This window comes from Spermophilus citellus (genome assembly GCF_964194105.1).
Source record: "Spermophilus citellus genome assembly, chromosome: 10".
Lineage (NCBI taxonomy): Eukaryota > Metazoa > Chordata > Mammalia > Rodentia > Sciuridae > Spermophilus > Spermophilus citellus.
The window spans coordinates 132,428,776-132,449,941 of NC_138197.1; the positions used below are offsets into that span (position 1 = coordinate 132,428,776).

General features: G+C 62.9%; 1 protein-coding gene across 3 annotated transcripts in view; it reads left to right on the forward strand.

Annotated features, from left to right (window-relative positions):
* The first annotated feature begins 419 nt into the window (after positions 1-419).
* Positions 420-21,166, forward strand: part of PARVG (parvin gamma) — a 124,635-nt gene continuing 103,888 nt past the window's right edge. Inside the window, exons 1-13 of one of the 3 annotated variants that reach the window (XM_081311826.1) lie at positions 420-1,083; positions 2,524-2,619; positions 4,755-4,819; positions 6,254-6,356; positions 7,080-7,220; positions 8,183-8,298; positions 9,193-9,251; positions 11,588-11,610; positions 12,500-12,540; positions 12,737-12,805; positions 14,157-14,258; positions 17,391-17,463; positions 17,877-19,476. In XM_081311826.1, the coding sequence (XP_081167952.1) occupies positions 567-1,083; positions 2,524-2,619; positions 4,755-4,819; positions 6,254-6,356; positions 7,080-7,220; positions 8,183-8,298; positions 9,193-9,251; positions 11,588-11,610; positions 12,500-12,540; positions 12,737-12,805; positions 14,157-14,258; positions 17,391-17,463; positions 17,877-17,986 (1,515 nt within the window). In that variant the 5' untranslated portion in view covers positions 420-566 and the 3' untranslated portion in view covers positions 17,987-19,476. Of the gene's footprint in view, positions 1,084-2,523; positions 2,620-4,754; positions 4,820-6,253; positions 6,357-7,079; positions 7,221-8,182; positions 8,299-9,192; positions 9,252-11,587; positions 11,611-12,499; positions 12,559-12,736; positions 12,806-14,156; positions 14,259-17,390; positions 17,464-17,876; positions 19,477-21,166 lie in introns of those variants that run through there. The other 2 variants (XR_014024249.1, XM_081311825.1) reach the window with 2 other exon arrangements.

The window sequence follows — 21,166 nt, forward strand, 5'->3', positions numbered from 1 at the left end:
GTTCTCCGACAAACCCGCTGTGCGGGGGTCTCTCCCGAACCCCCCGAGGCTCTGTGTGTGCTGCTTCCGGGGTCCCTCCAGGGTCTCTAACCAGCAGACTCCTGTTCAGCCACCGAGGCCCTGTCCCCTCTAGGAAGTTGCCTCATCCCCTCAGCAATAATAGTCACCAATTTACCCCTTGAGCCCACCTTGTGCGTGGGTTGTTCTGGGCTCTGGCACAACCAGGCAAAAGAGAGCCGCCCTGCCCTTGCAGAGCCCCCCCCCCCCAGGTGGAGACCTGTCTCAAACACCAGCCTGCGGCCCCTGCTGAGCGACGGTGAGGTCACAGGCCAAGTGCTGGGAGAGTGGGGCTGACGAGGGGCCTTCAGGGGCCCTGTAAGAACCCCAGGGAGGACCTACCTGGGAGGGCAGGAGGATTCCTGGAGGAGGGGGCACCGAGGCCCAAGTGCAGAGCCAGGCAGGGCTTGCAGGCAGGGGAGAGTCAGAGCTGCCAAGCAGGGCCCTGAGGGAGCAGGAGGGGGTCAGCAGGGCCCAAGGGTGGAGGGCAGGAGAGGTCAGGGGAGAGGATGGCGCTGTGGCCAGCAGGATTGGAGGACCCTGGGACTTGCAGGTGCAGGGGAGGGGAGGAGGCCTGGGGTCAGAGGTGGAGCAGAGGGACAGTCTGCTGGTGGCTGGGGTGTGGGATGCCGACCCCGAGGTCCTGGCCTCAAAAGCTGCCCCTGGGAGGTGGGGAGAGGGGAGGGAGCGGCTTGGTTTGGGCGGAGGAGGGGAGAAAGTCGGCAATGCCCCGTTGGAGGTGCCTGGGAGGCCGGGGCTGGGAGCCAGGCTGGTGGTGGGGCTGGGCTCCCGTGGGCTCCTGCAGCCTGGTCCTCCCAGCGCCCTCCTGGCCCGCGGCACAGAGGAGGAAGCTCCCCGTCCCCGCGGCCACCGCCACCAGCAGAGCAGGCCCCAGAGGAAGTGCGCAGGGCCCCAGCCGCCTCCGCAGGGCCCAGGCCACCCACCCGCCCAGGAAGCGGAACCTGCCTCTCCCAGGAGCAGAGGACCCTCGGGGAGGCCTGATCTCCCGTGTACAGGAGGCGCCAGGTGAGTCCCTGCATCTGGGCCTGGGGAAGGCCTCGGCCGCGGGAACCCCTGCCTGTCCACGTGCCTGGGAGCCGGATCAGGGCCACCTGGGAAGGAGCCCGCCTGGCTGAGGCTGCCCGGGCTGGAGGCCAGAGGTCAACACCGAGGCCCTCACCCCATCGCGCCTAGGGGCTGCTTCACCCCCTCCCCATCTCACGGAGGACCCTGCTGTGCCTCTCCCTGGCCTCTCTGAGCTTCATGCAGTCCTGGGGGAGAAAGGCGACCCCCCTTCTGGGAAGCCACTGAGGCTGGGGCAGAAGAGAGCCTTGCCCAGGGCTGCTGGTCACTAGAGACAGTCCACGTCTGGGTCCCCTCGGCCACCTAGGTCCAGCATTGAGTCCAGCCCCTCCTTGTCATGAATGAGGACCAGAGAGGGGAGGGGATTTGCCTGGAGTCACACAGCCGGCGTGAGGAGGAGCCTGCCTGGAACCCGGCCTCCCTAGCCCAGGCCAGGGCTTTTTCCCCTCTCGCAGCTGTGGCCCAGGCTGCATCCGAGTGTCCCCTGGACATGGGAATTGTGGGGCCACTTCAGAGCAGGGCCACTGTGCGCCCAAAGAGGGGGGCTCCAGGGCCCTCCAGTCCCCTACCTCCCCGGGGCGCAGGGGGGTCTCCCTGCCTGGACCCCTGTGGGTGCCCTGCCACCCGGCTGTCTGAGAGAGTCTGGAAAGGGGGGGAGCAGGGGCTGGAGGCGGGGGAGGCTGCTGGCCCTCAGCAACTGGAACCAGAGACAGGAAGAGGGCTGGGGAACCGGAAGGGCCCGTAGCAGTGGCAACAAGGAGACTGGCCCTCCCCGTAGAGCAGCTGCCTGGAGCCCCGAGACCTCACTCCCTGAGAGGCCCCAGGGTGCAGGGGAGAGTCCTGCTGGTCCCCCAAGCTGCAGGGTGGGGACGGCCTGGGGGCTTGGGCTCGGTGCTCGGCCCCCCTCCAGCCCTCTCTGCTCAGCCTTGGGCCCAGAGGCCCCGTGGCATGTTCCACCGCAGGAGCTAACATCTGGGATGTCATCCATCAGTGCCATCTGCCAGCCCACAAGCAGGCTGGCTCCCTGCTGGGCCGGGGGTGGGGGTTCTGAGCTCTGAGGAACTGGCTCTGCTGGCTCTGCCGGCTGCTGGGGAGGGAGAGCCCACAGGGCCCTGCAGGCCTGGGGGGGCTGCTTGGCACCCACAGTGGGGGCACGGGGAGGACCCGCTCCACAAGCCTTTCTTGGTGTGTCCTCGATCCTGTGCTTAGGCCTTCTGCCCACCCGGGACCCCGTCCCCTCACCTGGGCCCTCATGGTGACCTGTCCACCTGGAGCTGAACTCCACGCCCCCCCCAGCCTCCTGGGCAGGAGGAAATGACAGATAAGCACAGAGTGAGTTGAGGGCTCTGGGACTTGACACCCTCTGTCCTCTGCGTCCTCCAGGGCAGGCCAGAGAGAAGATGGAGCCAGAGTCCCTGTACAACCTGCTGCAGCTCCCCAGCGAGGCGGCCCTGCCCACGGAGGAGCAGCTCCCATCAGGTGCGCCCCAGTGGCTGAGGGCTGGGGCCGGGGCCGAGGGTGAGGGTCCGTGTCACGAGGGACTGCTTCCTGGGTGATCATCCGGGCTCCCAGGCTGCTCGCCCTGCCTCTGCCTCACTTCGGCTGGACCCAGCTCTGCTTCTGGAACCTTCCACAGCCCTCTGCACACACCGCATGGCCTCCTGTGCTGCTAAAGCTGGTGCCAGCCCAACAAGCACAGCTGGCGCTGAGAGCTTCTGCCCAGATCTTTGTTCCCAAGAGTGGGTGGCATTGCCACCTTTTACAGAAGAGGACCCTGAGGCACGGGGAACCATGTCCTGTAGCTCGGCTAGTGAGGGTGGACCTGGCCCCCAGCCAAGGAGGGGCCGCAGGACCCAGGGTCCACCCTCCACGCCGTGCCGCCTCCCCAGGGTCCCGTGGCCTGGAGGGCGCGGGGCTGTAGGTCTGCCCCTGCACACAGTGGGTCTCTTCCCAAGGTGGGTGGGCACAGGACCCCAGCAATCCCATCCTCAGGGGTGAGCATGGCCCCTGGAGTCTCCCTCCTAGAAGTTGCCCCAAACAGCACACTGCCAGGCACACAGCGCTGCGCACGCCCGTGTGCCCAAACGGAAAGTCCCACACCGCCACGCGCCAGGCGGCAGGCCTGGCCTGGAAGGGCCCTCGGTGAGCCCAGGACAGAGCCAGTCCCCACAGCAGAAGCACTGGGCAAGGCCAGGCCAGGAGAGCGGGGGACACCAGGAGAAGACAGCAGAGCGCTGACCCTGTGAACACAGCCTGGCTACGTGGGCGCCACGGGGAGGGAACACCCATGCCAAGAGGGTCCGGGGGTGGGGGAGGCCAGGCCCAAGGAAGGATGGCTCTGTTCCCCGTCAGCTGGCCAACTTCCTGTCTGTCAGCTGTCCCTCCTGGTTCATGAGCCCGGGAGCCTGGAAACCATCACAAGGAAGACGGCTGAGTTGGGGTGGTAGGGCTTAGTAACTTGAAATAAATATTTACTTTCTGTTTTACAGTTGACTTAGAGACACCTACAGTTCCACAACACAGAGCTAGGACTCGAGATGATTAGGAGTCCTGGGAACCCGCTCCAAGAGGGCGGTCCCACATCCACCCATCACCCATCCACCCACCCACTCAACCATTCACCCACCCATCCATCCACCTACCCATCCACCCATCCATCCATCTACCCAATCACCCATTCATCACCCATCTACCCACACATCACCCATCCACCCACCCACTCAACCATTCACCCACCCATCCATCCACCTACCCATCCACCCATCCATCCATCTACCCAATCACCCATTCATCACCCATCTACCCACACATCACCCATCCACCCACCCACTCATCCATGCACCTACCCATCTACCCATCCACCCACCCATCCATCCACCCACCATCTATCTATCCATCCACCCACACATTCATACATCACCCATCTAACCATCCATCACCTCTCTACCCATCCACCCACCACCCATCCATCTACCCATCCACCCACCCACCCACCACCCATCCATCTTTCCTTCCTTCCTTCTACTTACCCACCCACCCATTCCCTCCTTGCTCACCCAGGAGCTCCTCGGGGCTGGGAAGTGTGGGAGGTTTTGGGGTTTCTAGCCAGTCCCTGGGGGACAGGCTGCGCTGTGAGCTCAGGCACGGCAGCCGTGTGCTGACTCCGTGTCCCCCACATGTCAGGGCCAGCTGACCTTGGAGGTCCGCAGGCCTCACATCTTGTGGGCCCTGGGGTCTAAAATGCAGGGGAGCTGCTGATGGGGCCTCAGAGGGCGTGGGCTGGTCTCAGTGCCCGACGTGGCAAGGCAGCCAGGGCAGTGTCCACCGTGGCCCTTGGAGCTGGTGAGGCCGTGGGTGAGCTGAGGTTTCACCAGAGTGAAGGGCAGGGCTGCCAGATGAGGCGCAGGACACCCGGTTACGTTTGAATCTCACATAAACAAGCAATAAACTCTGAACTTAGGCAGGACCCAAAACACAAAGCTCGCAGCCTCTGGGGTTGAGCAGAGGGCGTTCGAGGTGAGGTACAGGCCCCAGCTCTGCGGTGACCTTCAGGGAGACCGTGGCCGAGCTTCCTCTGGGCCCCACACGTGCATCATGCCCACCTCTGTTTCCAGGAGCAAAGAAGAAATACCTGCCCCCCAGTTCCCGGAAGGACCCCAAGTTTGAAGAACTGCAAAAGGTAGGGCAGCCCTCAGCACCGACGCTCTGGGGTCCGTCCCCTGCCTGGCACTTGCCTCCACCTGGGGGACAGTGGGCTGCCCTCTCCCTTCCTTGGCCTCTGACCCGTAGGCCCTGGAGACCTGCTGAATGCCGAGCGCCAACCTGTGCCTGGCACACCCCATCCACCTCATGACTGTTGATGGGGACTTCTGTCACCTGTGTCCCAGGGAGAGGTAGCAGACCGTGTGGGCCACCCAGCTCACCGTGACCTAGCGAGAGTCTGATTCAGGCCCTCAGCCTTGGTCCTATGTCCCACTTGGCCTACCAAGGTAGAGGGGAGCTGGTGGCCAGTGGGTGTGGTCCTGGGCCACCCGTTCTCGTTCTTGGCTGGGCCATGGGTCCTGCTGCTGGCCCGGCTGGCGTTGGTGGGCTGGGCCTCCCCTTCCCCAGTCTCTGCGCAGCCTGTCTGTCGCCTTCTCCAGGGCGGCCTCCTGGGCCTCCACCTTCTGTGCTCTGCGGCTCCGTGGACCTTCCCCCTCTCTCCTCCACCCCTTCCGACCCGCCACCGCGCACAGCCCCGCTGGCCCTGGGTCCTAGAGAAGAGCCCCCCTGGCCAATAGCCTTCTGGGTTTGGGTCCCCAGAAGCTGGTCATGAGCTGTGGATTTGAGTTGGGGGTCATCCCAGGTGTGGAAGGAAGGGGCCAGAGCAGAGAGGGACGGATGGTCATGGCCATGGGGACTCAAGCCTGTGTCCCAAGAGTCAGCTCAGTGCAGAGGCCTCGGTGTCCCACCCGGTGCCTCGTATCATCCGCCTGCTGTGACCTGTCCCCGCAGGGTTGGGCCTCCAGGGACAGCCCCAGGCAGAGCTGTGGGGGCAGCTGGCCAGTGTCACCTCCATGGTGAAGCTTGGGGTGGGGTTGGAGGAGGACATCAGCAGCCCTGTGCCCGCCCTGTGCCAGCCGTAACATGTCACCCCCAACCAGGTGGCCTAGAGCCAGGGGAACGCCACCCCTGGGAGTTCTGAAGGCCGGAAGTCCCACTTGCAGTCTTGCAGGAGTCTGGGGCCTGAGGGGACAGCCCGGGCCTGTGTCAGGATGCAGGCCCTCCCTGGCTGTGGAGTGGGCTCCAGTCAGTGCTGACCCCACTCTGCCCTGTGTTCCAGCAGCACATCCCCCCTTCCCAGAAGCACCTGAGACCCCCACCCCCGCTCCACAGGCACGTCCCCATCCGCCCACAGGTGACGGTCACTGTCACTCGTGAAGACGCCCTCAGTGCTCTCGGGTGGAGGAGACCGGGGGTCTGTGGAGCCCAGAGTGACCCTGGCGTGTGGGGTCAGGGGGCTGCAGAGGAGGTGACTTGGCCAGACCTTGAAGGGTGGCCCATTGGCGGGTGGGGGGAACCACCCAGGCTGAGGTGGCGGCCAGTGGGTGACCCGGGCGTCCCCTGGCCTCAGGTGCTGGTGGAGTGGATCAACGCCGCCCTCCTCCACGAGCACGTGGTGGTGCGCAGCCTGGAAGAGGACATGTTCGACGGGCTCATCCTGCACCACCTGTTCCGTGAGTGGGCCCCCACACCGTCCCTCCCCCACATCGTCCCCACGGTGGCCTCCAGGGAAGGACCACCAGGGCCCTGCCTAGAAGGGCCCCAGCTGGGAGGAGGAGGCCGGCTCCCCAGGGCAGCCCACCAGGGGTAGAGCTGGGGACCGGGGGCCTCCTGGCCGAGCTCCCTCAGCACCACCGGCCTGGCCAGCATTTACTGAGCACCAGCTGGTTTCAGGGGCCGGGAGCTGATGAGGAAGCCCACCGTGCCTGCCCTCGGGCTGCCCTGAGGGCTGGAGAGAGGACAGGCTGCCCTGGGAGAGGTGCCCAGCTGTCGGAGGGGTGCCCACGTCAGGGCCATCTCCCTAGGCTCCCAGGGGCCTGGTGACTTGTCCAAAGCCTCACAGTTAGACAAGCAGCGTGTGGGGAAGGGTCAGGGACGAGCCTGGAGCGTAGGCTTTAACCATCGGGCCACACTGCCCTGCAGAAATGAAGCGTCTGCTGTGGGAGGCTGGGGGCCAGCTCCCGGATGAGGTGGGCAGCGGGCTGGGAGGGCTGTGCTCTGCTCATGCCACGTGGCCCCTTTAGACGGTGGCCCATGTGGACAGGGCTCTCCCAGGAGGCTGAGGAGCACAGCCTGCGGAGGCTCTGGTCAGGTCCAGTGTGCCCAGGCCTGTGCTGTGCCCAGCTCAGCCATGGCCCTGCCACCGTCCCGGCCCTCACCCCCCTCTCCTGCCACAGAGAAGCTGGCGGGACTCAGGCTGCAGGTGGAGGAGATCGCCCTGACCACCGCGAGTCAGAGGCGCAAGCTGGAGGTGGTCCTGGGGGCCGTGAACCGGGCTCTGCAGGTGGAGGAGCCGCAGGCCAAGTGGAGCGTGGAGGGTGAGCAGGGCCCAGCCAGGCCCGGGCGCGGGAGGGCAGGGCAGCCTGGGGCCCTCTGCCTGGAGACTTGGCATCTACCCAGAGGCCGCGCAGCCTCCTGCCCAGGCTGGGAGGGAGCAGAGGCCTGGAGCAGCCTGGGCAGCAGGCACGAAGGGTCCCCGGAGGACGAGGGGCAGGCCTGAGCCCCAGGGGCGTCACTGCCCCAGAAGCCCAAGGTCGAGACTCGGGGACAGTGACACAGCAGCAGAGTCCAGGGGCCCGGCCACCTGGCCTCGCCATCATAGATTTATTTAAGCTCCACCCGCACAGCCTGCGGCGTCCCCTGGGCCCCGGGTTCTCCTTCCTGAGGCCAGGGGGAGTCCGGCAGCCTCTCCGGGGTTGGGTGGTGACGACATGACTCACCCCTGGACCCAGGCCTGTCGGGTGGCCGGCCCTGCACTCACCACCGGGTCTGGAGTCTCACTCCCCGTGACCGACATTTACAATGTTGTCAGTCGGCCGAAATCTGAGGGTGACTGTCCCAGGAGGCCTGGCCGTGGGCAGTCGCTGTTTTCAAGGAAGACACCAGTGAGCCACCGCCCAAGGCCCCGGCCTCAGGGCGCGGTCACTGCTGAAGTGGGTGCTGGGAGCTTGGGACTATTCTAGGTCTCGAATGTGCACCTCCCATCTCTCTCAGGCCAGTGGGTGGCTGTGTCACCCTGGACCCTCGGGGTGCACGGTGGGTGGGGTTGGTGCTCCTCGGGCTGTGACAACTGGCAGAATCCAAAGAGTCACTCTGTGAAGCCCCCAACAAAAACTTAAAAAGAACTGGAAGCTCAGAGGTGGCAGTGTCCTGGGCACATACTCCCCACGGCAGCTGGCCCAGGCTCCTCGCTCTGCCACGGGCCCTGGTGGCGAGGAAGCGTCCGTGAGGCTGCAGGCTCTGGTGGCCCTCAGCATGACCCACACTCCTCTCCCCCCAGCCATCTTCAACAAGGACCTGGTGGCCACCTTGCACCTGCTCGTGGCCCTGGCCAAGCACTTCCAACCCAGCGTGCCCCTCCCAAGCAACGTCCAGGTGGAGGTGGTCACCATCGAGGTAACTGGCCCTGGCCCAGGCATTCGGACACAGGACGGAGCACCTTGATGCTCACGGCACCCTGAGCTGGGTGCTGCCTGCGGCGGGGTGGGCTGGGCTGGGTTCCAGGGTGTTGTGAGAAATATCACATCTCACCGGACAGCAGGAAGGTGCCAGCTGCAGAGGCGGGCTGGGCAGGAGGAGGGCCCTGGGCTGGCCAGTGTGATCCATCTCAGCAGATGGTTCCTGCCCAGAGGCTGAGGCCAGCAGCTGTCTGGAAGATCCAGCTGATGGCCACTGACAGCACATGGGACATTGGCACCGCACATCCCGGAGGCAGGGTGCTGCCCTGGTGACGCCTCTCATGGGCCAGTCCTGGCCGAGCCCACGCCCCCTCTCCTCGGGGAAGGTCTCCTCTCGTCACCCACTCCAGCTGGGCCGGGTGCCTTCCAGGTGTCCGTGGCTTCTCTCCCCAGCAGGCTCTGAGCACCCCCATGATTCCTGCCCCCACCCGGGGCCCCAGGGTGAGCAGGGCCTGCCTTTGTGGCCCTGTAACAGGACGACCCAGTTGGGCCAAATCCAGCCAGGCTCAGTCCTGCTTTTTCCAGGTCCATTGATTAAAACCCCCTGGTGGGCAGCCCGAGGCTCTGTGCACCCCACAACCAGGAGTGACCACGGACGGGCCCCTTCACCATCCATGGCCCCTGAGACGGGGAATCTCAGGGAATGAGGCAGTGCCAGTGCCCAGCCTCCTGGGCTCAGGGCCCATGGGGAAGGACAGTTCCACTGGGCCCCGCGGGAGGGCTGCTCAGGAGCCACCCTGAGAGGGGGCCACGTGAGCCAGCTGGGTCCCCAGGGCTGCGTGGGCCGAGGCCAGAGTTCCCTGGGGTCTCTCCACACTTCTTTCTTCCCTAGAGCACCAAGAGTGGCCTGAAGTCAGGGAAGTCCCTGGAGCAGCTCACCACCCAACACAGGTGAGGGAGGAGGGGCAGGTGAGGGGGGAGGGGCAGGTGAGGGGGGAGGGGCAGGTGAGGGGGGAGGGGCAGGTGAGGGGGGAGGGGCAGGTGAGGGGGGAGGAGGGGCAGGTGAGGGAGGAGGAGGGGCAGGTGAGGGGGGAGGGGAAGGTGAGGGGGGAGGGGAAGGTGAGGGGGGAGGGGCAGGTGAGGGGGGAGGAGGGGCAGGTGAGGGGGGAGGAGGGGCAGGAGAGGGGGGAGGAGGGGCAGGTGAGGGGGGAGGAGGGGCAGGTGAGGGGGGAGGAGGGGCAGGTGAGGGAGGAGGGGCAGGTGAGGGAGGAGGAGGGGCAGGTGAGGGAGGAGGAGGGGCAGGTGAGGGAGGAGGAGGGGCAGGTGAGGACGGAGGAGGGGCAGGTGAGGGAGGAGGAGGGGCAGGTGAGGGAGGAGGAGGGGCAGGTGAGGGAGGAGGAGGGGCAGGTGAGGGAGGAGGAGGGGCAGGTGAGGGAGGAGGGGCAGGTGAGGGGGGAGGGGCAGGTGAGGGGGGAGGGGCAGGTGAGGGAGGAGGAGGGGCAGGTGAGGGAGGAGGAGGGGCAGGTGAGGGAGGGGGAGGGGCAGGTGAGGGAGGGGGAGGGGCAGGTGAGGGGGGAGGGACAGGTGAGGGAGGAGGGACAGGTGAGGGAGGAGGAGGGGCAGGTGAGGGAGGAGGAGGGGCAGGTGAGGGAGGAGGAGGGGCAGGTGAGGGAGGGGGAGGGGCAGGTGAGGGAGGAGGGGGTGGTGAGGGAGGAAGGGCAGGTGAGGGAGGAGGAGCAGGTGAGGGAGGAGGAGGTAGTGAGGGGGAGGGGCAGGTGTGGGCGAGAGGCAGGTGACGGGGGAGGGGCTGGCCTGGCTGCCAGCATGGGCGTTGGTGGGTGGAGGGGACCGACCCCATGGAGGGTCCCTCGCTGCGGGGGCTCCCTCTCACTCGCACCAGGGCCCTCAGTCCTGCTGTGGCTCCCAGAGCTGGCCTGAGCTCTCCTGGCCGCCCTGCCCTGCTCCTGGTGGGCAGCCCCCAGGTTTGGGACATGGATTCTGCCCAGGGAATCGCAGTCCCTTGCTGGTCTGAGCAGAGCCTCGTGTCTCTGAGGGCCCAGGTGTGGCCAGAGGGCTGGACCTGGCCGGCCTGCAGCCCATAGGCCAGTAGGAGGCTGCCCGGCACGTCTTGTCCCCAGGCCTTCTCTTGGGGTCTGGGAGGAGTGACCGCGGGAACATCATGACCTCCCCGTGTGTCGTCCTGGGTCTGGCCTCTGTCACTCCACTTTATTGGTTTGGGATGATTTTTCTTAGATTCTATGGTTAGATTTCCAGCCCTGTCCCCTTCCCCATCCCCACCCCAGGGAAGCAAGGTCCCCTGCACCCAGACCAGGCAACTCCACTGACCGCCCCCAGCAGGGAGCAAAGGGAGCGGCCACGGGCGTGGGGGCAGCAGGGAGCAGGCAGGCCCTCTCTCAGGGTCGGTGGAGGATCCTCCTCAGAGCTTCTGCAGGAGGCTGGCTCGGACCCAGGCCGCGTCGGTGCACAGCGGTTGGTGTCCTGCTGGTGACACGGCAGCTGCCGGGAGATGGCCAGGGTTTCCAGCCTCTTGGTTTTGGCTGACGGATGGCTGTGAAGAAGTTTGTGTGAGACTTAGCAGCTGAAACCCACCGCAGATGAGCTTCCCCTCCAGCTCTGAGATCGCGGGAGGCCTGGCCAGGGGCCCTGGCTCCTGGGCTCTGCCGACGCTGCTGGCAGGCTGTGGCTGAGCTGGAATCTGTGAACAGCAGCTGGGCATCTGTCCCTCCTGGCCGCAGTGGGTCCTGGCTGCTGGTCCTACCCTTGTGGCGGGGCTTGATGTGGCCAGAGGGCTTTGGCCTGTCCTGGACACAGACACTCTCCCTTCTTGGGGCCAGGGCGGGGCTGGAAATGCAACAGGATCAGAGAAAAGCCCAAACCAACAGAAGGGAGAGAGAGAAGCCAGACACAAAAGAGGGTCCTGCTGGGCCTCCTTAGCTCTGGGGGCTGGGCCTGGGGGTGCTCCCTCCCCACCCCCACACGTGGGGGCCTCGCCCTCTGCTCCTTGCTCTGTGACCGTGTGTCCCCATGACAGAATGGAACCCCAAAACAATAAAATCTCAGCGTTTCCAGGTGCGGAAGCCCGCGGCAGGGCACTGGCCTGTTTTGCCCTTGGCTGTCCCCTGCCCTGCCCACTGGCTGCCAGGGGAAAATGGCCTGGGCCTTCAGTCCCAGCTCCCCCCACAGGGAGAGGGCAGGTCTTCGGACTTTCTTTTTAACTTTTTTTTTTTTTTTTTTTGCTTTTTTTCCTGCGACGATTTCCCCCCCAGCACAGGCGAGGACCAGCCTTCGGGTGAGTAGGTCCCCAGCAGCAGCCCTTTCCCATCTGATGTGAATCAGCTCCTCCCCGCACACGAGGGTCCAGTTAGTGGTGAAGGCCAAGGGCAGCCGTGAGCTTCCAAGCGCTCAGCAGCGAGGGCTCGGCATGTGGCTGTGCCTTGTGATGGGGCAGGTCACTGAGGGGTCCTTCGACCCCCTTCACTCCTCCACCCCTTGGTTGGTTGCTCTGGGTCCCTGCCCACCCACCCACCCATCGTTCATCCTCCTTCCATCCATCCACCCACCCCTCACCCGTCCCCATGGGCACCCACCCACCCACATATGCACCACTCACGACCCACCAAGCACAAAGGACATGAGTCCGAGGACAGGGGACACCTGAACTGGAGCCAGGGCCTGAGCCCTCTGGTGCCCAAGGAAGGCCTTGGGCCGCCGAGGGTGCTGGTCTCCCCACAGGCGCAGACACTCGGGAGGAGGTGACATCCTCGCTCTGCCAGGGAGGAGACTCGTGTGCCTGGTGCCAGCACCCATGGCTGCTTGGGGACCTGGGGGGTGGGACACAGGAGCAGGGTCCAGGTTGCAGTCCGGTGGTCAAGGAGCCCACTGTGTCCTGCACCTGTCCCCAGGCCAGGTGCACACCTGCCACCCCCTTTACCTTCTGCCACCCCTTCTGCATCGACCCCCCCTCGTAGGCCTCAGCGGCCAGCCACAGGGCACAGACAGGGAAACTGAGACACAGGGGTGGGGCCGCTCTCCGGGGACAACAGCCAGGGAGCCGAGGCCCAGACCCCGGTCTTGCATTTAAGAACTCTAAGATCTATCTGGGCTGGTTTCTGGGAAAACATTCGAGGCTTCTTGGAAGATGGCCGCGTGGTAACCAGCTGTCTGTGGTCTGTCTGCAGAGGACGTCCTTGATGAACTCCTTAAGCTGCCTCCAGAGAAGGTGCGCGCTGTGGAGGAGGTAGGAGCCACCGAGGCCGCGGCCCTGTCCCCGCCGGCCCACCACCCGTGGAATCTCGGGGCGGAGGGGGGACGCAGGCCTGGGCTCCGTTCCCGCTGGGTGCCAGGCGCTGGGGGGCTTTCTGTCACCCCAACGGGAAGGTGGCAAACCCGGGTGTGGCCCTTGCTGTTCCTCGCAGGCCATCGTGAGCTTCGTCAACCACTCGCTGCGGAACCTGGGCCTGGCCGTGCAGAGCCTCAATTCCCAGGTGGGCACCCGGAGCCCCGAGCAGGGAAGGCCGGGGTCGGCGGGCTCCACAGGCCCTGAGCTCACTGGAGCACAGGGGACAGAGAGCAGAAAAGTGGGTCCCCAGCCCCGGGCCTTCAGGGTGGCCTTGGAGCCTGCTGGACCCCAGTGGCAACGGGCCCCGGTGTGTGGGCTTGGGCCACCTGGGTTCTGCTGGTGACAGGGGCAGGTGGAGAGAGGTCTGGTCTTCGGTGCACCACCCCTGTGAGGACCGTAGCCAGAGCACTAGTGTCACAGGTACACTCTGGTGGACATTAGCCAGGGAGGGGAGGGGCCCCAGCCCAGGACACCCACCACGTGCCCGCCCGAGTCAGTGCCCTCAGCATTAACTTGCAAGCCCCCGGGACCTCTCAGCTGGGACCTGATGACACCTCCACGTTAGCTGTGTGACCTTGAGTTAGTTACTGGACCGCTCTGATCCTGAGGCTCCTCTTCTTATAAAGGTGCAGGACACCGACCTCATAGACGCCACATGTGAGCTGGTGAGCTTCGGTACTTAGCAGGTTTCCTGGTGCACTGTGGATAAATGAGTCCTGTGAGGCTTTATCGTATCTCTATGGGTATGCGCAGGATAATCTCTTAGGCTTATACTTTACCTGCTCCATCCCTATTTCTCCCTTGGTAAAACAGTGGTGTTTGGAGAGTTACGGCCTGTACAGGTGGCCTCGAGAGACTGCTGCATACAGTGGGTGCCAAGTCCTGGCATTCCCCCTGCACAGCCAGGAGCAGTCATAGGAAAGATTCAGGCCCAGCTAATGACATCAGAACCGACTTGATGGGAGGAAATTCCCTTACGGACAGAGCAGAGGTTTTTCCTCCAGTATCTGATCTAGCGTTCTGTGTCTTTGAAGAGATTTGTGGGTTGTATCAGCATATGACAAGCTGGTGGCGGCAAGGACAGCTTTATCTCTGAACGTACAGACGGAATGAACAGGGATACATGTGTGGCAGTCAGCAAGCGGGGCCGGTGCACCCTTCCTGACTTTCCTACTGGAATAATTCTACCCTCAACTGTTTTCCCTGGTGATTCTGAAGTTCATGAATCTGTCATTTAAAAACTGATGTGAGGCTATTCCATGCCAATTTAAAAGTTGCTCCTTTTATTGAGCATGTACTACGTACCAGGTAGCCCAGAACGATTTTATCCAGCTTTAACCCTGCGCAGTTGGGAATGTCTTCCCCATCTCTCAAGAAGATCTTGAGGCTCAGAGACGTTGGGCAAATTCCTTAGGGCCACACAGCCTATAAAAGGCAGAGAGGCTTCCCTTTGACATCACGTGCCCCACACAGGCCTCCAGCTCTTCCCTTTATAGTTTGCAGATGGAGTCATCCTGCTCCTCCTGATTGGACAACTGGAAGGCTTCTTCCTGCACCTAAAGGAGTTCTACCTCACCCCGAGCTCTCCTGCAGAAATGGTGAGCCTTCCAGAGGTTCTTCAGGGGTCAGCCTCTGGGTGGACAGGTCTGCTGCACTGGCCCGCCAGCCTGTGCCTGTCCACCTCCAGGGGAAGCAAAGGGTGAAGGGGAATTTTGTCCATAGGTCAGCCTGGCCACCCCAACCCCTCTACCTACCCACTCACTGTCCACTCACCCACCCCCCACCCATCTAGCCACCCACCCACTGTCCACTCACTCATCCCCCACCCATCTACCCACCCACCCACTGTCCACTCACCCACCCACCCATCTACCCACCCACCCACTGTCCACTCAGCCCCCACCCATCTACCCACCCACCCACTGTCCACTCAGCCCCCACCCATCTACCCACCCACCCACCTGTCCACTCAGCCCCCACCCATCTACCCACCCACCCACCTGTCCACTCACCCACCCACCATCCATCTACCCACCCACCCACCTGTCCACTCACCCACCCACCCACCCACCTGTCCACTCACCCACCCACCACCCATCTACCCACCCACCCACCTGTCCACTCACCCACCCACCACCCATCTACCCACCCACCCACCTGTCCACTCACCCACCCACCATCCATCTACCCACCCACCCACCTGTCCACTCACCCACCACCCATCTACCCACCCACCCACCTGTCCACTCACCCACCCATCTACCCACCCACCCACTGTCCACTCACCCACCCATCTACCCACCCACCCATCTGTCCTCTGACCCACCCACCCATCTACCCACCCACCCACCTGTCCACTCACCCACCCACCCACCTGTCCACTCACCCACCCGCCCACCTGTCCACTCACCCCCACCCATCTACCCACCCGCCCACCTGTCCACTCACCCACTCTCCCACCATCGTTTCATCCACCACCCATCAGCCCACCTATTCCTCTGTCCACCCACCACCCCTCCACCCCTGTCTGCCCGTCTTGCCGCCTGTCCATTCACCTATCCTGTGCTTCCGTCCACCCCTGCCCACCCACGCAGCCTCTCCTCTCAGCCCCACGCGGCCACTCCTGCCCCGGGGCCCTACGCTGGTGGAAGGACACAGCCCAACACAGCCCCGGCCCTCAAGGACCCACGCAGTCCACACCCAGGGTGCCCACCAGGATCACGGTCCCCAGGGCCACCGTGGAGTGTGGGGTTGGTGGCGCCAGCAGCAGTGAGGGGGGTCAGCGTGGTGTGACGAGCGGGAGAGGCGGGATCCAGGGGCGCAGGAAGCTCATCCGGGCCGGCTTGCTGCAGCCCAGGCTGCGGTGACAGGAGGGGGACGTTCCAGTTCCCTCCAGCCGCAAGGCAGCCCCCGGGAGGGCTGTGTGTGGGGCCCAGGTGGCCCGGGAGGGACTCTGCCTTAGTCCTTAGTCCAGGTCGGGGGGCAGCCCAGGGCCTGTGCTCGCAGCCGGCCCCGTGGGCGCCGAAGCTCCGCCATCCTTTCCGGTGGCCAGGGGCCATGCTTTCCTCTGCACAGGCAGAGACGAGGCCATCTGAGCCAGCTGTTGGCCTCAGGGGACGCGGGCTCCCTGCAGGTGTGTCCCACACAGGCTCCTCGGTGGGCTCGCTGCGGTGGGCACCCTGTCCATGGTGGACTCTGGTTAGGAACGATTCCCACCTCTGCCCCAGGGGAGGAAACCAGGGTCAGGGAGGGGCAGTGGCCCGGCCAAGGCACCCAGCCCTTGGGGACGGAGGCTGCGCTGCCATCTGGGCTGCCGTCTCCAGAGCCCAAGCTGCTTCTCTGGGTCTTTCCTGGGGACCAGGCGAGCCCCACCGCAGGCAAAGGGGGCAGGGACTCAGAGGGCCCAGGGGGTTGCGGATCCCACGTCTGGAAGACAGGACGTTGAAGAGTGGACAAGGAGGGAGGGGACAGCTGAGGGGGAGAGGGCAGGACACCTGCAGCTGAGGAGCCCTCGAGAAGGGACTCTGGACAGCACTGGCTCCTGTCCTGTTCCTGGGGGCTGAGGCTTCTGGGGACGGCAGGTGCCCTGTGCCAGGGTGTTGCAGGCCCCAAACCCCAGTTACCCAGGAGGGCCACGTCCAGCCTCCTGGCCTCCCGTGCGCAGCCACCTGGCCAGATCCCCGGCCTCAGAACCAAACTGAGGGAGGAGGGGCAGGGGTGGAAGGAGGGGCAGGTGAGGGAGGAGGAGGTGGTGAGGGAGGAGGGGCAGGTGAGGGGTGGGCAGGTGAGAGGAGGTACAGGTGAGGGGGAGAGGCAGGTGAGGGGGAGGGGCAGGTGACGGGGGAGGGGCTGGCCTGGCTGCCAGCATGAGCGTTGGTGGGTGGAGGGGACCGACCCCATGGAGGGTCCCTCGCTGCGGGGGCTCCCTCTCACTCGCACCAGGGCCCTCAGTCCTGCTGTGGCTCCCAGAGCTGGCCTGAGCTCTCCTGGCCGCCCTGCCCTGCTCCTGGTGGGCAGCCCCCAGGTTTGGGACATGGATTCTGCCCAGGGAATCGCAGTCCCTTGCTGGTCTGAGCAGAGCCTCGTGTCTCTGAGGGCCCAGGTGTGGCCAGAGGGCTGGACCTGGCCGGCCTGCAGCCCATAGGCCAGTAGGAGGCTGTCCGGCACGTCTTGTCCCCAGGCCTTCTCTTGGGGTCTGGGAGGAGTGACCGCGGGAACATCATGACCTCCCCGTGTGTCGTCCTGGGTCTGGCCTCTGTCACTCCACTTTATTGGTTTGGGATGATTTTTCTTAGATTCTATGGTTAGATTTCCAGCCCTGTCCCCTTCCCCATCCCCACCCCAGGGAAGCAAGGTCCCCTGCACCCAGACCAGGCAACTCCACTGACCGCCCCCAGCAGGGAGCAAAGGGAGTGGCCACGGGGGCGTGGGGGCAGCAGGGAGCAGGCAGGCCCTCTCTCAGGGTCGGTAGAGGGTCCTCCTCAGAGCTTCTGCAGGAGGCTGGCTCGGACCCAGGCCGCGTCGGTGCACAGCGGTTGGTGTCCTGCTGGTGACACGGCAGCTGCCGGGAGATGGCCAGGGTTTCCAGCCTCTTGGTTTTGGCTGACAGATGGCTGTGAAGAAGTTTGTGTGAGACTTAGCAGCTGAAACCCACCGCAGATGAGCTTCTCCTTGCAGCTGGTCCCCAGGCCACCTCATTTGCTGACATCTGAGGGGCCTTCTTGTCCTAGGTGCACAATGTCACCCTGGCCCTGGAGCTGCTGAGGGACGCTGGCCTGCTCAGCCACCCCGTCAGCCCTGAAGGTGAGCACTCTGTGTCCCCTCCCCAGGGTCCAGCCTTAGGGAACAGCCCCAGAGGGGACACAGGACGGGGGACGAGCACATGCTGGGTGAGGGACTCCTGCAGGGTTTCCCAGGAGGGCTCTGTGGCTACCGCTTCTGTCCGTCCTGGTGGAGGGGGTCCCAGGCGGGCAGGGGCCTCCGTCCCTGGGGACAGGCTGTCCTGGAGAAGCCAGATCTCGAGGGTGCTGTGTTGGAGGGACACGTGGGGAGCAGGGAGGCCTGGGCAGGAGGAGGACCCGTGTCACAGGATGGGACCTGGCACTCAGGCCTCCTGGTTTCTACAGCCTTAGTGCTGACGACTGGGCCCCTAGGAGCCCGGGTCGGGGTCGCCCTGCCCCCTGGGCTGACCCGCTGCCTGCCCCTCTGGCCTGCAGACATTGTGAACAAGGACCCCAAGAGCACACTGCGGGTGCTCTACAGTCTGTTCAGCAAGCACAAGCTCAAGGCCAGCACCGACGGGACCCCCTGTGGCACCCTGCACTAGCCATCACCTGGCCCCAGCGCGGTTCTTGACAACCTGCCATCTGGACTCTGCTGGAGGGTCTGACCGAGGGACCCCCTCAGCCCAGCAAGTTCCTGCCTGAGCCACCCCACTGCTGTCTGCGCCACACGAACAGCCTGAGCCTACCAGGTGGGGTCCCTTGAGGCCAACCCCTGCCTGGCTCAGGGACTCTAACTACAGTGTTCCTGGGGCTTCAGAGCCTGGGGGTCCTGGGCAGCAGGAGCCCAGCAGTGCCCATTTCTCCCAGGCTCTCGGCTCTCGGGGGTCAGGACTGACAGCCGAGGTCCTAGGCTCTGCACATTCTGCTGCCCGTCTGCCCCCACTCAGGGTGACAGCCCAGGACACCCCCCCCCCCCAGGCAGGAGTTGTGACTCCAAAGACAACAAGACTGTTGTTCCGGAAGCTGCCTTGGAGCATGCCCGAGAATCCAGGCCCCGACACCCCTACAGCCGCGGCTGTGGTTTTGCCCCAAAGTCATGCAGCAGACATTTCCATAGTTGATAGAGGGTTGGGGTCATCTCCAGTCTGTCCCCAGAAGCGTCCTCCTCAAAGGGTGAGAAACTCAGAGGAGAGCTGGGCACAGCTGTCCCCTCCAGGGCCGGCTGGAGAGGCCCAGAGCTGCCCTCGGGTGGGAACAGCTGGCTCCTCCCCACGCTGCCCCGCCCCGGCCCAGTCCCCGTGGAGAGAGAAGCTTCCAGGACACAGATGAATAGCCTTGCTCTGGGGAGGGCTTTGGAGCGGGGGCTGGCTGGGCCAGGCCCCCCACCCATCAGCTGGGGGCTCAGGAGGACGTCCTGCAGGAGGTGACATGGGAGCTGGGATGGGGAGGGGGCCCGGGGGCTCACAGCCCCGTCTGATGACCCCTCTTCATCTCTCCACATCCTGCTGCCTCTGGAACATGTCCCTCCCCCATTCCAGGAGTGTCCCCCTCTGTGGAGCCAGGCTAGGTCCCCTCCAGTGAGACGCTCCCTTCCTGGAGCCCCTGATGCCTCTCACCCTGTCTACACCAGGCTTCATGGGCGAACGCCCCAAATCCACACCCCGTCCTGGGGTCCAGGCCTCATGTCCAGCAGGCTGGCTCCACGTGGCCACTCCAGGTCTTCACCTTGCTCTGCTGGACAGCAAATTTTTAAGATAATTATTAAAAATCGATTTTTTTCAGCCAGGCATGATGATGTACGCCTGTAATCCCAGCTCCGTGGGAGGCTGAGGCAGAAGGACCCAAAGTTGAAGGCCAGCTGTGGCCATGCAGTGACACCCTGCCTCAGAACACGGTGGAAAGGGAGGAGCGCTGGCCTGGCCCGTGCAGAGCCCTGGGTTCCATCCCCAGCACCACACACACACGAAAATCGAGTCTTTGTAGCTTCGCTAAGGGATCCACAGTTGGTAAAATCTCCCAATGGAAGCACCCAGTCTGATGAGTCTCCACGAAAGCGTACAGTCTCGTAACCCCAGGAAGATGGAGGCAGGGAACAGCCCCACCACCCACAGGACCCCTCGAGCCAGCCCCTTCCCTGAGTCCTGGCCCTGGGAACTGCCAATCTGCCTTCTGTCCCCATCAATTTACCTTTTCTAGAATTTAAATATAAATGCACCAGAGAGGGTGTAGGCTTTTGTGGATGGTTTCTTTTCCTTTGCACAAATCTGCTAGCTTTATATGCAAAGTTTCTTTTATCAATAAACGCATCGCTTTTTCTTGCTGAGCACAACACTGCCGTGTGGATATGTTATCTATTTCATAATATATTATTTTTGCTTTAAAAAGTCAATGTCTTTAAAAGAGATTTTTAAAGACTGAGAAGGAAGCCTGGCATTTACCCACATAGTTACCATGACTGTGGCCTTTTGTTTTTTTCTCTGCATCTGATAAAATTTTCCTCCTGCTGAGGATTTCTGCCTTAGTTCATTTTCTGTCACTGTAACAGAAGACCCAGGACTGAGTGATTGGTAAAGAGGAGAGACCTATTTCTTACGGTCTGGAGTTTGGGAAGCCCAAGGTGAAGGGGATTCCGTCTGGCAAGGGGGCTTTTTGTTGCTTCATGACATGGTGAAAGGCAGAAGGGAAAAGTACCCAGGTACGAGAAAGACAGGGAACTCGCAGCCTCAAGCCCCTTTACCCTCTGGGAGGATGATCCAGAGGATAAATCCCTTATGTTAATCCCTTATGAGGGTGGGGCACTTGTGACCTGGACCCCACCCCACAGTGTTTCATAGGAATTTAGGGGCCCCACCTCCCTTTGCCACTTCCTGTGGTGCGGCTGCTGTTCCTGAGCTCTGGTTCCTGCAGAAGTAGATTCAGTTGTGAAAGACAATTTCTCTGGGTACAAAATTCTAGGTGGGCACTTTTTTCTTTTGACACCTTGGCAATGTGGACGCTGCTCCTGTGTCGTCCGACTTGCAGAGTTTTCGGGAAGCAGTCGGCCGTCACTCTCCTCTTTGTCTTTTCTCTATGGCTGCTTTTGTGATTTTCTTTCTGTCGCTGGTTTTCAGCAGTGTGGTCGTGTGTCTGCGGTGAGGTGGTTTGTGTTCCTTATGTTCTGGGTTTGCCCTGGAGTCAGTGAGTCTATGGTTTTTCCTAAAATTTGAGAAGAGACTGGCCACTACTTCTCCTGTCTCTATCTTCTCCTCCTTGGGCTCCAAGTACAGATTTGTGAGCTTGATACTGTCCCACAAATCATGAATGCTGCCCCCTTCTCCTCCTCCTCGTCCTCCTCCTCCTTCTCTTTGTGGTGCTGGAGATCAACCCTGGAGCCTCACACTTGCTAGGCACGCTCCTCACCACACCCCAGGCCTGTCTTCTTTTTACTTCTCGTCTTTTCTCTCTCTGGGTTTCATTTTGGGTGGTCTCTATTGATGTGTTTCCTTTTTTTTTTTTTTTTTTTTTTGGTTTTTGGTTTTCTTCTCTTTCTTTTCTTTTTTCTTTTTTTGGCATGGACTCTGATTTAATTCCATCCATTATATTTTTCATTTCAGAAATTGTGTTTTGTCCTCTTGAGAAATAAGATTGGGGTCCTTAAAACACCTTCCACTCCTCATCCCTCTCATGAGTCCGTCTACCTCTGAGCACATGTGTGAGGTCTATTTATAATCACGGTTAAAATCCTCATCTACTAATTCTGTCATCTGTGCTGTTTCTGGATTTCTTTCTCTTGATTGATTGTT